General features: G+C 43.9%; 1 protein-coding gene across 1 annotated transcript; it reads left to right on the forward strand.

Moving 5' to 3' along the window:
• Nucleotides 1-3,199: 3,199 nt before the first annotated feature.
• taf1b (TATA box binding protein (Tbp)-associated factor, RNA polymerase I, B) lies at nucleotides 3,200-18,940 on the forward strand. Its single transcript, XM_038962973.1, has 15 exons — nucleotides 3,200-3,291; nucleotides 9,400-9,498; nucleotides 9,725-9,815; nucleotides 9,923-10,020; nucleotides 10,250-10,342; nucleotides 10,622-10,745; nucleotides 10,873-11,047; nucleotides 11,285-11,384; nucleotides 12,313-12,460; nucleotides 12,686-12,857; nucleotides 13,961-14,004; nucleotides 14,797-14,887; nucleotides 15,126-15,196; nucleotides 16,789-17,026; nucleotides 18,466-18,940. Exons 1-15 carry the CDS (start codon nucleotides 3,274-3,276, stop codon nucleotides 18,707-18,709), a joined length of 1,806 nt encoding a protein of 601 aa, XP_038818901.1. The 5' UTR covers nucleotides 3,200-3,273; the 3' UTR covers nucleotides 18,710-18,940.
• Nucleotides 18,941-19,161: the final 221 nt, after the last annotated feature.

A 19,161-nucleotide genomic window follows, 5' to 3' on the forward strand; every position in this document is an offset into this window, starting at 1 on the left:
GTTTTGGATACAATTACTGCAATAAGCTACAATGAACAATTCTAACTTGTGACAGAATCTGATCAGTTTTGATTATGCATTAGAGAAAGAGACCCTCTCCTGCTGAGGCTGAGCTCCTCAGCCCTGGTTGCTATGGAGACCAGCCCGAACGCAGCAGCAGAGTGGTGGGCTGCAGGCTGGAGCTATACCCAGTGCTGAATGGGGAAACACACACACGGAAAACCGACACACAAAAACCCCTCGCCCTCTTTCATCAGCTAGCCGATCTTCCTCTTTCATTACCACATCTGAGGGTGCTTGTCAATGTATATATTACATGAGCCGACATCAAGGCCCTGTAACATAAGACTAATGAGATGAATTAGGTGGGTTATTATAATAACCCGATTATAACAATAACAGTACATGTTGTGGGTTTTGGAGCTGCTCCTAGGTGATTTACTGTAAATGAAAGAGATGGAACAATAATACTTCTTTGGGTTGTTGAGTCTGTAAGTCTGAACGTCTATTTTAGTCTCCAGTAGAGTTACTCTTTCAGACAGTGCAGACTCCCCGGGGATGGTTCCCTTCCTGTTCCTGCAGGGTCCCAATAATATCTGCTTTCTTCTGAAGTGTGCACTCGTTCACTACTTCCCACAAATCTGAAAGCATTGGATTGCTGGAGGCATGAGCTAGAGGGATTTTCCACTCTTTTTCTTATACCAGCCATTTCCTTTCAAATCAGTTAAGGGGAAGCGAACAAGTGCACACTTTGGGAAAAGGGAGGGATAACTGGGACGTAGCCACAGATGTCCGTGTTGTGTTGCGTTCTCACATTACCTCACCCCGGAAACATGCCACACAGACCCTAACCTCGGGGCCCTGGAATGTGTGACTCAAATCACCCTACCACAACTGCGTGTGTGTGTGTGTGTGCGTGTGTGGAAAGAATGTATTGTTCACATATGTAAAGCGATTCAGAGAATGTTTGCTGTTGTTTTTTTATTTTATTATATGTTCAATTGAGAGACTAGGAGGACACATTTCCACAGCCTGAAGTGAAGAGAGTACAAAATAAAAAGCACAGTTTTTGCCCAATGCTGCAGCTGTAGAGCCATTATCATTGTGCGGAGTGGGAGAGGGTGGTGATAGAGAGATAGAGAGAGGGAATAAAAAAAGACTGAAATATTTATGACTGTGGCATGCAACGCTAGGCTATCAGACTCCGCATGCGCCTTTTCTGTGGGATTTTCCAACAGACTTATCACAAAGCCTACATCACCTGACAACCTACGCCCATCTCCTCCTCCTCCTCCACCATTTGTGAAACACAAAAGGAATCACAAAGCAAGAGCAGCAGCAGGGCATTTCAAACTGTCCTGTGTTTGTGGCAGGCAGGCAGGCAGGCAGGCAGGCAGGAAGACAGGCAGGCAGGGACACAGACAGGCAGTTACTGACTGTTACTGATTTCCATAGGCAACAGGGTTTTGCTTTGCATAAATAATGCAGTAGTCAGCCTGAGGGGCAGCAAATCATAAAATTGGTTCCTTTGGAGGCTAAGGCAGGCAGGCATCTCACGTTCAGGTAGCTCTTCTGTGGGGAAAACGATAGGCTTGGTTTAACTTAAAACACACCACCACCAGCCATCACACCATTGTACTAACAACAGGCACTATATAGGTAATAGGGTGCCCTTTGGAACGGGCCGGTGCCATTTGGGAATAGGGTGCCCTATGGGTCCCGGTCAAAAGTGACTCCTGTGTCATTACAAGGAGAAGTGGTGTTAACGTTTAATGTTGCTCTTAGGGATGGAAGATTAAATTCAGCCAGCCGGCAACAGTGAGCTCTGACTCAAACCTGATAAAAAATGATGCTGTGAAAGAGGAGCATAGCCCACTTTGTCTGCATTCCCAAATGGCACCGTATTCCCTATCAAGTACAGTACTTTTGTCCAGGACCCATAGGTCTCTAGTCAAAAGTAGTACACTATATAGTGCAGGGGTATTAAACTCTTACCCTACGAGGTCCGGAGCCTGCTGGCTTTCTGTTCTAGCTGATAATTAATTGCACACATCTGGTTTCCCAGGTCTAAATCAGATTAGAGGGAAACAATGAAAACATGCAGTGGAATTTTCTTCGAGGTCCAGAGTTGAGTTTGAGGGATATAGGGGATATGGAGCCATTTGGGACGCAGTATCTGTATCTGCAAAAACATAACAAAGCCCCCATAAACACTCTCCAGATGGCTCTGTTGTTCTGTCAACAGAAATCGGGCACGTCTGTGTCTTCGTCCCAGTTATATCTCCTTTTTCCCAAAGTGTGCACTTGTTCATTTCCCTTAACTGATTTGAAAGGAAATGGCTGGTGTAAGAAATATGTTGGAAACTCTCTCGAGCCCGCCACCAATCCAATGCTTTCAGATTTGTGGGAAGTAGTGAATGAGTATCAGTGGAGGCTGCTGAGGGGAGAACGGCTCATAATAATGGCTGGAATGGACTCAATGGAATGGTATCAACAGCATGGTTTTCATTCATTACACTCCATTCCAGCCATTATTATGAGCCTTCCTCCCTTCAGCAGCCTCCACTGATGAGTATTCAGGGACAGATGACCGTATGTATAGACGTTGGCATGATTAACTGGAGTAATATAAGAAGAATTCTGATGTCTGAATGTATGACTCAAGCTATACTTATACTTACAAATGGATTTACCAAACAATGAATCCATCTACACACCCTCTTCTTCTTTCTTGTGGTTTCCATGGTGCTAGCTCCAATCCTGTCACACAGCACAATCAGCACCAACGCCACTCATACACATACACCAACTCATGACATAATCAAGTAAAGCAGGGCAATTATAGAGCAGAGGCCTCGGGTATGGAAAATCACAACAATTACTGTAATGGATGACTCAGGTGATAACTACAAGCTACAACAAACAGTACGCTCTCATTCTCCTGCAGTCAATGTTGCCCTCTATAGGGAGACATCAGACATTGGACTTGCAACCCACCTGAATGAGCAGGCTAAAATACTTTTCAGATATTAAATATCTGTAATTGTTTTATTCTCTGTAGTTCAGATATAGTAAAAAAAACATGTATTTATTATTATTTTGAATGTATACCCCTTGGCAATACGTTTTTGCACATGTGCTTGTGATGCACAGTAAAATCATGTTGATTCCTGTCGGGTGGACTTATTGGTAACACACAGGAAGTTCCTATTCCACCACAATAAACCAACACGTGAGAGTTCACCAATGTGAAACAAACTAAAGTGTGTGAAAATGGACGAAGAACAAACGGTAGGTTGTACAAGTAAAAAGTAGGACGTGTTAAAGTCTTTATGCTAATTTAAACTTGTATACCTGCCAGATTGATCTGAAAAACATTTTCTTGTTGTAACGTTAGTGGCTATCTAACCTAGCAAAATGTTCATTTTTTAGCCACAAGCAAACACAGTTGCGATTGAAAATGTTTAAAGAGCGTGCAAAACAAAACGCTTTTCAAACGCAGATTCTTTCTTTTTCCCATGTATTAGCAGGTAAAGTCAAACATTTAAGAACCCCTTAATGGAAGATTTTACCATAGGCGTATAGCAGGTATAAATATATTGACGGTAAGAACGGCTCATAATGGCTGAAACGGAACAAATAGCATGTCATCAAACTCACGGAAACCATGTTTGACGTATTTGATATCATTCCGCTCCAGCCATTACCATGAGTACGTCCTCCACAATTAAGGTGCTACCAACGTTCTGTGGTAAGAACTGTATCAACAATTTATTTTTAATAACTAACCTAAGATAGACAACGGCCTGTCATTTTCTTCAAGTTTGTATTCGCAGACCGCAAACAACTGACGGGTGCTTACACCGCCACCTACTGTACTGGAATGTGAGGCTGGTCACGACCTGTCTATAGTGAGCGCTGCATTTCTAACAATCCCACTGGGACGTGGAACCTCTTGAGTATTCCCTGTAACATTTTGGTTGTAAAGTCCTGGAGATCTATTTGCCTCCTTCACAATGATGTCTAGCTTCTTACATTTTATTAGTTTGACTAGCGCAATTTATCACTTGCGCTATAAACGCAACAAAGTCCACCTTTGTTGTTAGTGCGTTGGGATCCTTCCCCTGCATGGCATTCACTGCAGACTGGGACATCCACTACCATCACATCTCTACTCACTCTTTCAGCTATTTTCACTGCCTCCACATAGACCTGCTAGATACAGTTGAAGTTGTAAGTTCACATGCACCTTAGCCAAATACATTTAAACTCAGTTTCACAATTCCTGACATTTAATCCTGTAAAAATTCCCTGTCTTAGGTCAGTTAGGATCACCACGTTATTTTAAGATTGTGAAATGTCAGAATAATAGTAGAGAATTATTTCAGCTTTTATTTCTTTCATCACATTCCCAGTGGGTCAGAAGTTTACATACACTCAATTAGTATTTGGTAGCATTGCCTTTAAATTGTTTAACTTGGGTCAAATGTTTCAGGTAGCCTTCCATAAGCTTCCCACAATAAATTGGGTGAATTTTGGCCCATTCCTCCTGACAGAGCTGGTGTAACAGTCAGGTTTCTAGGCCTCCTTGCTCGCACACGCTTTTTCAGTTCTGCCCACAAATGTTCTATAGGATTGAGGTCAGGGTTTAGTGATGGCCACTCCAACACCTTGACTTTGTTGTCCTTAAGCCATTTTTCCACAACTTTGGAAGTATGCTTGGGGTCATTGTCCATTTGAAAGACCCATTTGCGACCAAGCTTTAACTTCCATACTGATGTCTTGAGATGTTGCTTCAATATATACACAATTTTCCTTTCCTCATGATGCCATCTATTTTGTGAAGTGCACCAGTCCCTCCTGCAGCAAAGCACCCCCACAACATGATGCTGCCACCCCCGTGCTTCACGGTTGGGATGGTTTTCTTCGGCTTGCAAGCATCCCTCTTTTTCCTCCAAACATAACGATGGTCATTATGGCCAAACAGTTCTATTTTTGTTTCATCAGACCGGAGGACATTTCTCCAAAAAGTACGATCTTTGTCCCCATGTACAGTTGCAAACCGTAGTCTGGCTTTTTTATGGCGGTTTTGGAGCAGTGGCTTCTTCCTTGATGAGCGGCCTTTCAGGTTATGTCGATATTGGACTCATTTTACTGTGGATATAGATACATGTGTACCTGTTTCCTCCAGCATCTTCACAAGGTCCTTTGCTGTTGTTCTGGGATTATTTCTCACTTCTCACACCAAAGTACGTTTATCTTTCGGAGACAGAACGCGTCTCCTTCCTGAGCAGTATGACGGCTGCGTGGTCCCATGGTGTCTACATGCATACTATTGTTGTATAGATGAACGTGGTACCTTCAGGCGTTGGTTGATTGCTCCCAAGGATGAACCAGACTTGGCTGACTTCTTTTGATTTTCCCATGATGCCAAGCAAAGAGGCACTGAGTTTGAAGGTAGGTCTTGAAATACATCCACAGGTACACCTCCAATTGACCCAAATGATGTCAATTAGCCTATCAGAAGCTTCTAAAGCCATGACATCATTTTCTGGAATTTTCCAAGCTGTTTAAAGGCACAGTCAACTTATTGTATGTAATCTTCTGACCCACTGGAATTGTGATGCAGTGGATTATAAGTGAAATAATCTGTCTGTAAACAATTGTTGGAAAAATGACTTGTGTCATGCACAAAGATGTCCTAACTGACTTGCCAAAACTATAGTTTGTTAAGAATAAATTTGTGGAGTGTTTGAAAAACGAGTTTTAATGACTCCAACCTAAGTAAGTGAATGTAAACTTCCGACTTCAACTGTAGCCCTGATCCTAGCTACTATGACCTCCTTCATCCTTACATGGCACTCCGGGAACATGATTCCCATCACAATTACAGCAATATGCTTTATCTGACACTTCAACTACACTGGGATTTTGACCCATTCTTCAAGGCAAAACTGCACCAGCCATTTCCAGTAGGATGGGTTCCGCTTGTGTACAGCAGTCTTTAAGTCATCCTATATCTATCCTACCCTACCTTTCTAAGGTCTTCGAAAGCCAAGTTAACAAACAGATTACCGACCATTTCGAATCCCACCGTACCTTCTCCGCAATGCAATCTGGTTTCAGAGCTGGTCATGGGTGCACCTCAGCCACGCTCAAGGTCCTAAACGATATCATAACCGCCATTGATGAGACATTACTGTGCATCCGTGTTCATCGACCTGGCCAAGGCTTTCGACTCTGTCAATCGCCACATTCTTATCGGCAGACTCAACAGCCTTGGTTTCTCAAATGATTGCCTCGCCTGGTTCACTAACTACTTCTCAGAGTTCAGTGTGTCAAATCAGAGGGCCTGTTGTCTGGACCTCTGGCAGTCTCTATGGGGTGCCACAGGGTTCAATTCTCGGGCCGACTCTCTTCTCTGTATACATCAATGATGTCGCTCTTGCTGCTGGTGATTCTCTGATCCACCTCTACACAGACGACACCATTCTGTATAATTCTGGCCCTTCTTTGGACACTGTGTTAACTAACCTCCAGACGAGCTTTAATGCCATACAACTCTCCTTCCATGGCCTCCAACTGCTCTTAAATGCAAGCAAAACTAAATGCATGCTCTTCAACCGATCGCTGCCCGTCCGTCCAGCATCACTACTCTGGACGGTTCTGACTTAGAATATGTGGACAACTACAAATACCTAGGTGTCTGGTTAGACTGAACTCTCCTCCAGACTCGCATTAAACCTCTCCAATCCAAAATTAAATCTAGAATCAGCTTCCTATTTCGCAACAAAGCATCCTTCACTCATGCTGCCAAACATACCCTCGTAAAACTGACCATCCTACCGATCCTCGACTTCGGTGATGTCATTTACAAAATAGCCTCCAACACTCTACTCAGCAAATTGGATGAACTCTATCACAGTGCCATCCGTTTTGTTACCAAAGCCCCATATACTACCCACCACTGCGACCTGTACGCTTTTGTTGACTGGCCCTCGCTTCGTACTCGTCACCAAACTCACTGGCTCCAGGTCATCTACAAGTCTTTGCTAGGTAAACCCCCGCCTTATCTCAGCTCACTGGTCACCATAGCAGCACGCGCTCCAGCAGGTATATCCCACTGGTCACCCCCAAAGCCAATTCCTCCTTTGGCCGCCTTTCCTTCCAGTTCTCTGCTGCCAATGACTGGAACGAACTGCAAAAATCACTGAAGCTGGAGACCCATATCTCCCTCACTAGCTTTAAGCACCAGCTGTCAAAGCAGCTCACAGATCACTGCACCTGTACATAGCCCACCTGTAAATAGCCCATCCAACTACCTCATCCCCATACTGTATTTATTTATCTTGCTCCTTTGCACCCCAGTATGTCTACTTGCACATTCATCTTCTGCACATCTACCATTCCAGTGTTTAATTGCTATATTGTAATTACTTCGCCACCATGGCCTATTTATTGCCTTACCTCATTTGCACACACTGTATATAGACTTTCTACTGTATTATTGACTGTCTTTTTATTCAATGTGTAACTGTATGTGTCGAACTACTTTGCTTTATCTTGGCCAGGTCGCAGTTGTAAATGAGAACTTGTTCTCAACTAGCCTACCTGGATAAATAAAGGTAAAATACCAGATTCTCAATTGGATTGAGGTCTGGGCTTTGACTAGGCCATTCCAATACATTTAAATGTTTCCCCTTTAAACCACTTGAGTGTTGCTTTAGCAGTATGCTTAGGGTTATTGTCCTGCTGGAAGGTGACCCTCAGTCCCATTCTCAAATCTCTGGAAGACAAACAGGTTTCCCTCAAGAATTTCCCTGTATTTAGCACCATCCATCATTCCTTCACTTCTGACCAGTTTCCCAGTCCTTGCTGAGGAAAAACATCCTACAGCATGATGCTGCCACCACGCATCACTGTGGGGATGTTGTTCTCGGGGTGATGAGGTGTTGGGTTTGCGCCAGACATAGCGTTTTCCATAATGGCCAAAAAGCTAAATTTTTATTATCATCTGACCAGAGTCCCTCCTTCCATATGTTTGGGGAGTCTCCCACGTGCCTTTTGGCTTATTTTTCTTTAAGCAGTGGCTTTTTTTCTGGCCATTCTTCTGTAAAGCCCAGTTCTGTGGAGTGTACAGCTTAAAGTGGTCCTATGGACAGATACTCCAATCGCCGCCATCTCTTTGTTGCCTCTCTGATTAATGACCACCTTGCCTGGTCTGTGAGTTTTGGTGGGCGGCCCTCTCTTGGCAGGTTTGTTGTGGTGACATATTCTTTCAATTTTTTAATAATGGATTTAATGGTGCGCCGGGGGTGTTGAAAGTTTCAGATTTTGTTATAACCCAACCCTGTAGTGTGCTTCTCCACAACTTTGTCCCTGACCTGTTTGGAGAGCTCCTTGGTCTTGGTGGTGCGCCTTGCTTAGTGGTGTTAAAGAATCTGGGGCCTTTCAGAACTGAGATCATGTGACCGATCATTTGACACTTAGATTGCACACAGGTGGACTTTATTTAACCAATTATGTGACTTCTGAAGGTAATTGGTTGCACCAGATCTTATTTAGGGGCTTCAAAGCAAACTTTTCAGTTTTTAATTTTTGTAAACATTTTTATTTCTTTCACTTCACCAATTTGGACTATTTTGTGTATGTCCATTACATGAAATCCAAATAAACATCCATTTAAATTGCAGGTTGTAATTGCAACAAAATAGGAAAAACGCCAAGGGGGATGAATACTTTTGCAAGGCACTCTATTTGCATATTTCTTTTAGGGAACGCCTACTCTGAAGTGTGTGTAGTGCAATTACTAATTTCGCACTTGCACTCCTAAACAACGCAATTTTTTACAACTTTGGCAAAGGGTGAAGTCTACAAAACTTTGATCACTCTGTTAGTAACAGATTCTAGTTTGGGAAACATAACTGTATTGAGATAAAATGTTTCATCGATGAGAGAATTTGTAGAATGTCGGCCAAAATCCATCTCGCTGCATTTTCTTCCACTGCCAGCCACTGGGCTTTCTCTCACCGCCTAATATTGGTCTCATTGTTCTGTGACTATGCTCTCTCCATACTGCAGCATCCCTGATTACAGTTCCTAGTCACCTGTGTGCCTATAGACATGTGACAGTGACCCATGACCCAACATATAGTTCCCTCTAGAGTACAAATGAAGTGGAATATACAAAGACGGGCAAAGTATATAGACAACACAACAACCACACAAGTAGTTCAAAATGGGTCCTACAGTCGAGTTATAGCGTGGCCCTCAGCTTCAATTGTTGCCGCAGCTAGCTACATGCTCTCATATGTTGTTATGGATCGATGGACCTGATGTCTCTGTGGGTATGTAATACTATGCATAATGCGCCATTCTAAAAATTGGATTTGATTATAGGGGGGCTACAGCGATATCTGTGGCCAGTGTGGAGAGGTGGACTGGGGGGTGTCGGATGAGGGTCGGTTCTACTGCAGGTCCTGTCATAATGTCATCGAGGTAAGCACTCGCCTTTCACTCCTATTCAAGATCGCTTCATGTTGAAGTAGTCATGGGCTACATCCCAAATGGCACCGTATTCCCTATTTGGTGCACTACTTTGGGACCGTAGCCCTATGGGCCCTGGTCAAGGCAGTGTACTAGTTAATAGGGTGCCATTTGGGAGGCACACGTGGACAACCATTTTTTTTTAATTATTTTTTTTATCTGCAAATTCTCTACGCAGAGAACAAAAGAAGTTGTGGATACAAACACTCTTATGATTGGTACCAGCAGAGTGTCCTCCATCTCCAAGGGAACCAGAAGGAAAAAACTAGGTTGGTCTCCACTCTCCTGTGTCATTGATTCCTACAAGCAAATCATTTTGATTCGTTTTTTGTTGTTTGTTCTGTATGTGCCTGACTTATTTGTGACTGTGTTTCAGAGCAAGGGCGAGCGTGGATGGTGTGTGAGGGCTTTCAGTTCATCCTAAAGCACCAGGCTGAGGCTCTCCTGGCCATGGGAGTCTGCCCACAGTTCAAGGTCTGTCAGAGGGAACACAGGAGAGCGGTTTCCCGGACACAGATTACGCCTAGTAGTCCTGGACTGCTAGGACTACTAGCATGCTCTATAGATGCTCTATAGAGAATCTCTATTGAAATGTTTCATCTGTCTCCGAGAAACCGGAAAGTAAAGCCAAATACTGCTATTTTACGTCAATGTAGACACTCGACAAGTTCTGTAGGTGTCTTGTATGGTCTGTGTTTTGTAGGATGACGTGCTGTGTCAGTTTTGGAGAATGTACCTACAGAAGAGCCGACAGGCCTACACCAAGAATCCTGTGCATGATGGGAAATTTAGACTGGTCAGTATTCTCATCACTGCAAGCAAAATGGCACTTTCTGATGAAGTGGCACACTTTCCCTGTCTTGTCGCCCCCTTCTGGCGGACGGTCGACGAGACGTTCACTCAATGTGTGCTTTGAGATTGAATACGTTTAGTTGCACGTTTGCAGCGCTCAGATGATAACAGTACACCTACACACACCTCGCCTTCCTTTGGTTGCTGTGTCATTTATTTTGCGTGTCTGTCTCTGTCTCCCCTTCTTATTTCCACTTTTTTTTCTTCTTGTTGCCCTCCCTAGCGTTCTCAGGGCTCTGGGGAGTCAGACAGTGCTCCGGAGTCGTCAGTGATGAGTGACTCTATGATGTCTGTCTCTGAGACAGACGGGGATGGAGATTGGGCCAGTGGAGGAGGCTCTGTCTCAGGTACAGTAAACAACACAAGTATGCTGAACAGCCAATGTACCTATGCACACTAGCCACACGCAATCATTACATATGAGTGTACATGCATCTGTGTGTGTGTTTTCCAATATGTGTGCGTGCTCCCCAGGTCACACCAGTGACGGAGGCTCCTCTGTGTGTTCCGGTTCTATTGACGCCGTCTCGTACCTGACCCCGCGCCAGAGGAGGAGCCAGGGGTTGATGAGCATGCCCAAGACCCTGGCACTGTGCCACCTGGCCCTGCTGTGGGCCAGAGAGGCCATCACACTGGCAGACCTGCTCAGGTCAGGGCCAAGGGGAGATGGCGGAAACATGGGTGGAAGAGAATATGAACAAAGTTGTATTGAATTTAATATATACACATTTTACCATTTTTGATTTCATTAAGACAAATTGGGATTAAATGTAGGTTAAAGATAATAAAATAAAAAATAAAAAACAAGTAAAAGGAAGTAAATTTTCACGTTAAGTCTCAAGCTTTGTGTCCCTGCCTATTGAGCGTCTCTCTCTGTGCTGGGCAGGTTTGTGAATGGGGGCCACATCCCCTATGTGAACGCCTACGAGGACTTCCCAGAGGAGATGAGGCTCTACGGCCGAGACTCACTCATCTTCAGAGTGGAGGTGAGAGCTCACATTTAGTTGTTGATTTATTGGGGAAAAGAGGCGCCGAGTACAACCTAGGCGAGAACACGTTAAAGCAATTCCACTTTTGTCCAACGTGGTCCCTGACGGAATACAAACAAAATAAAAGAATTGTAATCGTTCTGCATCACACAGCATAGAACAAATAAACAACGCAAAAATGAAAGATACAGGGAAATAAAAGTACAGTCAACCTATCGTGATTCCGTCATTTGTCCTCCTGGACTCTAAATGCATTATACATTAATAAATCTACATCGTTATCAGTTAAACTGTAACGTTACGATGGCCTCTGGGCCACACCTCTGCCTGACATAAATGCCTTTCAGTCATTCAGCTACTCAACAAAAATGACCTGTTGACCTGTCCCTTTTTTTTTCTTTTTTTTTAACACTCCTGGACTGAGACCGTTTTAAAAGGCATTCCACAACAACGTCCCAGTGTAGAAGAATGAGTACATTGCCGTACTATTTCCTGTTGGCACACTGACTCTCGTGTTGTGGCCGTGTTGAGTATGAAACACAGCTGTGTGTAAGCCTAAGTAGTCATGAGCAGTACTACTAATGGTATTATATATGTGGTTAAGCTTCGTCTAGGCAACAGATCCACTGCTTGGAATTTGTGTGGTTCCAGCATGTGTTCTGGGGGGGGGGGCAAAACCACAATCTTGTTCTGTGGTCTTGTCGTCAGACCACTGTACCACGCTACTCTCATTGAAACATGTATGAAGACATCCAAATGTTGGCTCAGGTGCAACAGAAACTGCTGCTTGTCCCCACACGCCAATACACCTGTTGCCCCGCTCTGCATTTGCATATATTGTCTTGAAGTCTTCTCCTGATCCTCCAAAGGAATTCCTTGCATAGAAGACGAGATTAAATCATCTCTGTGTGTGTGTGTTCCCTAGTCTATCCCCTCTTACAGCCACCTGCACAAGGAGGCCCAGACCCTGGCTGTGTTCCTGGAGCTACCCCTCTTCCCCCCCATCACCCTGGACTGCCTGCTGCACCCCTCCCTGCTCACTCTCCGCTACCTCACCGAAGTCAACCTGCCCGGTGGGTCTGCCAAGCCAACTACACACTCTTAACTCTTTTGCTGTCCGTTGGTTCATTTGTGTCAGTCACTTTAAAGAGGAGACACCAGTAGGGTTTTTTTTTGTAGTTGTTTATACCTGCGTTCCCCTTTTTATATTCAATTATTTATTTATTTTACTTTACAAAGTGTAACTCCAGTCTCAACACAAGTTATTCCAATCAACCAGTACTTATTTTCTTTTTCAGACGAGCTGCATGACTGGGTGTGCAGGATCATGGAGAAGGCTGGTATGGAGTCGTCCGTGACCTTTGAACCCATGAGGTCCAGATCCCCTCTCCCACACTACGATGTCCAGGCTGCTGCCCTGATCATCATCGCCATGAAGCTGCTCTTCAAACTAGACGACCACACTGAGTGGTAGCTATGCCGTCTGTTAACTAGAGGGAGAGAAATGTATTTAAGGGCTTATTCTCACCAAATAGTCATAGGTACAATTTCAATTTACATGTACAAACACTTTACAATTCACATTAGCGACGGGAATGTTTACGAGACGACAAGGGGTCGGTTGACGTTCTTGCTTCCCAGCTCAAAAGTACCGTAAATGTCACAGTAACCACTAGCCAGGACTCAGAAGGTTAAGCATTGCAAACTATTCAACTAGCTAGCTACTAGTTAACGTTGACCAAGCAACTCTTCACACATCTACCATATTACTCTTAATTACTGCAACAACCATATATTACACTCTTGAATAATGCAACAATTCACAAGCATGGGCAGACGGTTTATGTTTTTGTCTGTACACAACACATTTTAGCTTCAAGACAAACGCACAGATGTTGACTTGCATATCTAAAAATGTTGACTTGCATATCTCAACATTTTTAGGTATTATCGACATAGAAAAAGGCCATTTCAAGTAAACTCAATAAACAAGTCTCAAATATAAGGAAAATGTCTAGCCTACACATTTCAGCTGTTTCAAAAACATTGCTTTGCTATTACCATTGATATACTGTAGGAATGTTGAGCTCAGTGAAACAATTCTGTTTACACTGCTGTGCTCGGAGGGCGGCAACTGTCGGGTGCGACCTCCAGAGGAAGCACCCGAGACGTGAGAATTTCACAAGTTCACACAACAGTATTGTCTCTTGAGAACCTCTAGAAAATGTACCTTTGCTATTGTCAATGTCAACATTAATTGACAGTACATAATACAGGTTTTTAAAACTACATTGCGGACCACTCGGGTAGTGTTGAGACACTACGTAATCATAGTAGGCACTACATAGTCTGTTAGCCATGTCAACATTTTACCACAGTCTAGAAACCACAATGTTCTTTAGGAAGCTCAATGTAGACTGGAACATCAGGTCTGCATGCCCCTGGTCATGTAAACAGTTGCACAGAAATGTCATAAATGGTTTAGATCACTATGCCTATGCAAGATATTGCACTTTGGTGATTTGTTTTACTGCTGCTCATATCTAACGCAGTTCTCCTGTTTGTGTTTTTAGGGATTTATCCAGTGACGCAAGTGACCAAAACAAGGAAAACCCAGGTAAACCTCACTCACTTTGGTGCGATAAGTTAATAACCAGCCCTTCCTGATGGCTGATATGGATGTGGAATGTTTTATTTTGCGTCATTGAGAAGACATCGATGTGAATAATCTCTCAGGAGTCTTGTGTGAAGTTGGCCCAAGGCTATAAGGAGTTGCATAGTACATACAGAGGAATAAATGAAACAGTTATTTACATGTGTTTAGACAGTTATTTACATATGTGTCTGAAGGGGTTTGAGCTAATGGAATGCCTTTTAAAGGCAGTAAATGCCGTTTCTTATGTTCTGTTTAACATTTCACATGATCTTATCTTTTTCAGCACAGATAATCATAGTTTGTATTGTCCTACACATTGTGATTAAACGTTTTTGGTAAAGAGCGGCCATTGAGGTGTGGTCTTGTCTTTGGAACAGGGGAATGTTGCATGTACTGTTTGTCTGCATTCCTTTGATTTCTGACTGCCTTTTTTTCATTCACTTCCATTTGACAGCTGATAAGTGAGAGTGGGTTTGTGAGAGTAGATTACATGGCTGGGCTGAAATATTTATTTTCCCCTTGCTATTTTCTGTTGTAATTAAAAGGCAGATGGAAAATTCGGACTTCTCTTAAGAAGTAGAGCCGATCTTTATGAGACTTAAATGAAGACCGTGAGTTCCTAGTGGTAGCCTGTTTTTTTGCGACTAGTTAGGAAATGGCCCCTTATTTTGGGAAGTCTCCTCGGTTGGACATTCCAAAAGCCAAGTGTCCTAAATTCTGTCTGGCACTCATCCCTCTCTTTATGTGCGACAGATGGGAACAGCTTTAACCTGAGGAGGTGGTACAAGGCAATGCAGACTGCCCTGACCACAGCTGCACGGAGACAGCAGGACAACATAGCCAGGTGAGACACCTCACTTTTAACTGGCGCTCTCTTTAAAGTTGGCTGTGCAGATACTGTGGTCTAGTGGTAACATATCCGGCTCAATCACATATACTGCTCCCCACCGGAAACTGGGGTTCAATTCCTGTGTCCACCCTTGTTACTGTGTCTACCCCTTCATCTATCTCCTCCATTTCACAAATGTCAGTATAAAGAATAATAAAATAAATGTATTTACCCACTTCATTTATTTCCACAGAAAGCATTGGAAGCCCCAGAAACCTCTATACACCTCGAAGAAAGACAAGTCGGTCGTTCTCAAAAGGAGACGTAGGTGTCACTCATATCAGTCTGTTCAGATAGAGGAAAAACGGAGCTGGCTCATGTCCGCTATTTAGTGTATGGCAAATGGGCTGTAAAAAGAGCTGGCACAAACATGCTGTCACTCATTGGCCTGTACAGTACCAGTCAAAGTTTGGACACGCATACTCATTCAAGGGTTTTTCTTTATTTTTTATAGTTTTCTACATTGTGGAATAATAGTGAAGACATCAAAATAACACATGGAATCGTGTAGTAACCAAAAAAGTGTTAGACAAATCAAAATAGATTTGAGATTCTTCAAAGTAGCCACCCTTTGCCTTGATGACAGCTTTGTACACTCTTGGCATTCTCTCAACCAGCTTCATGAGGTAGTCACCTGGAATGCATTTCAATTAACAGGTGTGCCTTGTTAATTTGTGGAATTTCTTTCCTTTTTAATGCGTTTGAGGCAATCAGTTGTGTTGTGACACGGTAGAGGTGGAAAACAGAAGATGGCCCTATTTGGTAAAAGACCAAGTCCATATTACGGCAAGAACAGCTCAAATAAGCAGAGAGAAAAGACAGTCCGTCATTACTTTAAGACATGAAGGTCAGTACATCTGGAACATTTCAAAAACGTTTTAATATTTTTTTTGAAGTGCAGTCGCAAAAAACATCAAGCACTATGATGAAACTGGCTCTCATGAGGACTGCCACAGGAAAGGAAGACCCAGAGTTACCTCTGCTGCAGAGGATAAGTTCATTTGAGTTACCAGCCTCAGAAATTGCAGCCCAAATAAATGCTTCACAGAGCTCAAGTAATAGACACATCTCAACATCAACTGTTCAGAGGAGACTGTGTGAATCAAGCCTTCATGGCGAATTGCTGCAAAGAAACCACTACTAAAGGACACCAATAAGAAGAAGAGACTTGTTTGGGCCAAGACACACAAGCAATGGACATTAGACCGGTGGAAATCTGATGAGTCCAAATTTGAGATTTTTGGTTCCAACCGCCGTGTCTTTGTGAGACAGAGTTTAACAGGACAATGACCCAACACACCTCCAAGCTGTGTAAGGGCTATTTGACCAAGAAGGAGAGGGATGGAGTGCTGCATCAGATGACCTGGCCTCAACAATCACCTGACCTCAACCCAATTGATGGTTTGGGATAAGTTGTACCGCAGAGTGAAGGAAAAGGAGCCAACAAGTTTTCAGCATATGTGGGAACTCCATGTATTCCAGGTGAAGCTGGTTGAGAGAATGCCAAGAGTTTGCAAAGCTGTCATCAAGGCAAAGGGTGGCTACTTTGAAGAATCTCAAATATTTTGATACTAACTATTTTTTGCTTACTACATGATTTCATATGTGTTATTTCATAGTTTTGACATCTTCACTATTATTCTACAATGTAGATAATAGTAAAGATAAATAAAATAATAACTTGAATGAGGAGGTGTGTCCAAACTTGACTGGTACTCTGTGTCATTCTGCTATTGCTAATCTCTCCCTTTTCTCCACCCTAATCTCACTACTCCCCTTCTCTTTCCCTCACCAACTAACCACACCCTTTTCCCTCACCATTTCCTGCACCCTCACTTTTCCCCCTCCTTCTCCAGGTATTGCAGAGCAGCTCCAGTTGAGTTTCCAGAAACTGTCTGGTTCCCCTGTGGCCCCACCATCCTCCCCTCCCTCCAGCTTCTGTTTCCGCTGGGGTGAGGAGGAGGGGGAGGAGGTCTGGGACGGGCCCAGCCTGCACCACCAGACCCTGGACAGCAGTGTCCGGCAGAGCGGGGCAAGCCTCCAGCCCTCCAACCCAGAATACTGGCACCCAGCCCTGAGGGCCTGCAAGCCCAGGTAAGGCCCAGTACCCGGTTGCAGCAGCATACCACCCTGGATCCCGCTGCTGGCTTGCCACTGAAGCTAAGCCGGGTTGGTCCTGGTCAGTCCCTGGATGGGAGACCAGATGCTGCTGGAAGTGGTGTTGGAGGGCCAGTAGGAGGCACTCTTTCCTCTGGTCAAAAGGATTCCAATGCCCAAGGACAGTGATTGGTAACATTGCCCTTTGCAGGGTGTTGTCTTTCGGATGGGATGTTAAACGGTTGTCCTGACTCTGTGGTCACTAAAGAGCAGGAGTGTTTACCCTGGTGTCCTGGCAAATTCCCAATCTGGCCCTTATACCATCCTGGCCACCTAATCCTCAGCTTCCAATTGGCTCATTCATCCCCCTCCTCTCCCATGTAACTATTCCTGAGGTTGTTGCTGTAAATGAGAATGTGTTCTCAGTCAACTTGCCTGCAAAAAAAACAACAGCCTTAAAGGTAGAGTTAGTGATGCACAAAGTAAACCGCAGAGTCAGCAACAAGCATAAGACTTAACTTCTCTGTTGATCAGCTTGCAGGAGCGGGAAGTGTACCCGTCTTGCATCTGAGTCTAAGTTAATATTTCCCTTGTTGGGGTTACCCTGAATCACCTCACCTAAACATCCTAACTGATGTCTTTTAACTATGATAAACATTCAGTGCACAGTTCCCAGACTGCTGAGAGCCTGCGGTGGTTGTATATGCTGGGTGAAGGAGAGGGGGAATGCAGGCCTGTGTTCTCTCTCTCTCTGATGGGGGCCTGTTTTCACTGTCGGCACTGATCAAATCTACCAAGCGACTCTTTCCTTTCCACCTTCCTCAGTTTGCTGAGGCTGAATCCTATAGTGATTGGAAACTGCACCCAGCGTTGATCTACACCTGGGGTCTATGCTTTTAGCTGTGGAGACCGACTCCCTTCGAACCTGTCCCACAAGGGTTCCACTCTCCGTAGGGCCTATCTAAAGCATCCCTTTTAAAACCTAGTTTCAGCTAGAGACAGCACTGGCTATGGGTTTTCCCAGCATGCAGGCATGCATTCAGAATTTTTGCAGACAATGTAGAGATGTGACTTGTGAATATACATATAGAAACAAAAAGGCCATGACGGGCGCTCTGTTTTAAATATGGTCTGGGTGAGAGGACCAGGATGTCTGTCATATGCTGTTTACACACTAGTTATTAGCCGTGGTTAATAGTCGCATGCGCAGGGACGTGAGACATACTCCCATTTGCAAATCTGCCAACTTTTTGGTTCTACTTGCAGAATTTCCATTGCTCCATATAAGTTCAATTCAACTGTTTCAGATTGGCCTTTACTGCACACCTCACAGGGATTGCACTGCACCAGGCACACAAAGAGCCGGGGTCATGTACCTTCTTTTAAAACAACGCCATTGAGTTTTATCTGTCATGTTTTATTCCCCCCCCCCTCAGGTTTTGTAAGAGCCACTATGCGGAGGTAGAGGCCACTCTGCCCAGGATGTACGTGTGGCTGTTGGACCTCTTCTCCTTCCTCCTGGGGGTTAAACCTGGCTGTGTATACGAGGAGGTACTGAAGGTGGAGAGGCGCTTCCTCGGGAGCAGCAAGTCCCAGCCCAGGGCAAGAGCTACGCCCAGAGAGACACAGCCCAAAAAACTACCCAAACGCAAACAAACCAGAAAAACTTGTTCTAGGTGACGAGCGACTTCATCGGGAACAACTACTGTCGATTATTTATGTGCTTCTTGTATCAATGCAAATTGATTGTGCCTTTTTTTTGTACAAATTGCCTCATTGCATTGCCATGGATGAATGGCAATGCTCCTATGATTACAATGCAATATGAAGTTCATGAAAATGTACTTTTTAAAATTATATTAAACTGTTCTGTTATTACAATGTTATAAGTAGCTCTGTTCATTAAGTACAGGCTGTGAGAGAGCACTGTTATTATTCCAAATGTGCGTGTTACTTAAGTTTTTAATGTGGTGGGCATGTAGTAGGTGTTACCTGCCATTTAGTGTGGTTTTGGAATACTTTGTTCCAAGTCTCAGGCACTTCTCTCTACGAAACTGGTATGTATCGGTTTTTTGTGAGCCTGCATAACCCATTTCCAAGGCCTACGTACGTTTACCTGAAACCCGCCCATT

The sequence above is a fragment of the Salvelinus namaycush genome, chromosome 24, assembly GCF_016432855.1.
Source record: "Salvelinus namaycush isolate Seneca chromosome 24, SaNama_1.0, whole genome shotgun sequence".
NCBI classification, from domain to species: Eukaryota; Metazoa; Chordata; class Actinopteri; order Salmoniformes; family Salmonidae; genus Salvelinus; species Salvelinus namaycush.

Bases quoted from the DNA above. Each gene is read 5' to 3' on its own strand.
- taf1b (XM_038962973.1), top strand. The intron at 14,888-15,125 runs GTGAGACACCTC...TTATTTCCACAG, and splicing joins CAGCAGGACAACATAGCCAG to AAAGCATTGGAAGCCCCAGA. The intron at 17,027-18,465 runs GTAAGGCCCAGT...CCCCCCCCTCAG, and splicing joins CTGAGGGCCTGCAAGCCCAG to GTTTTGTAAGAGCCACTATG.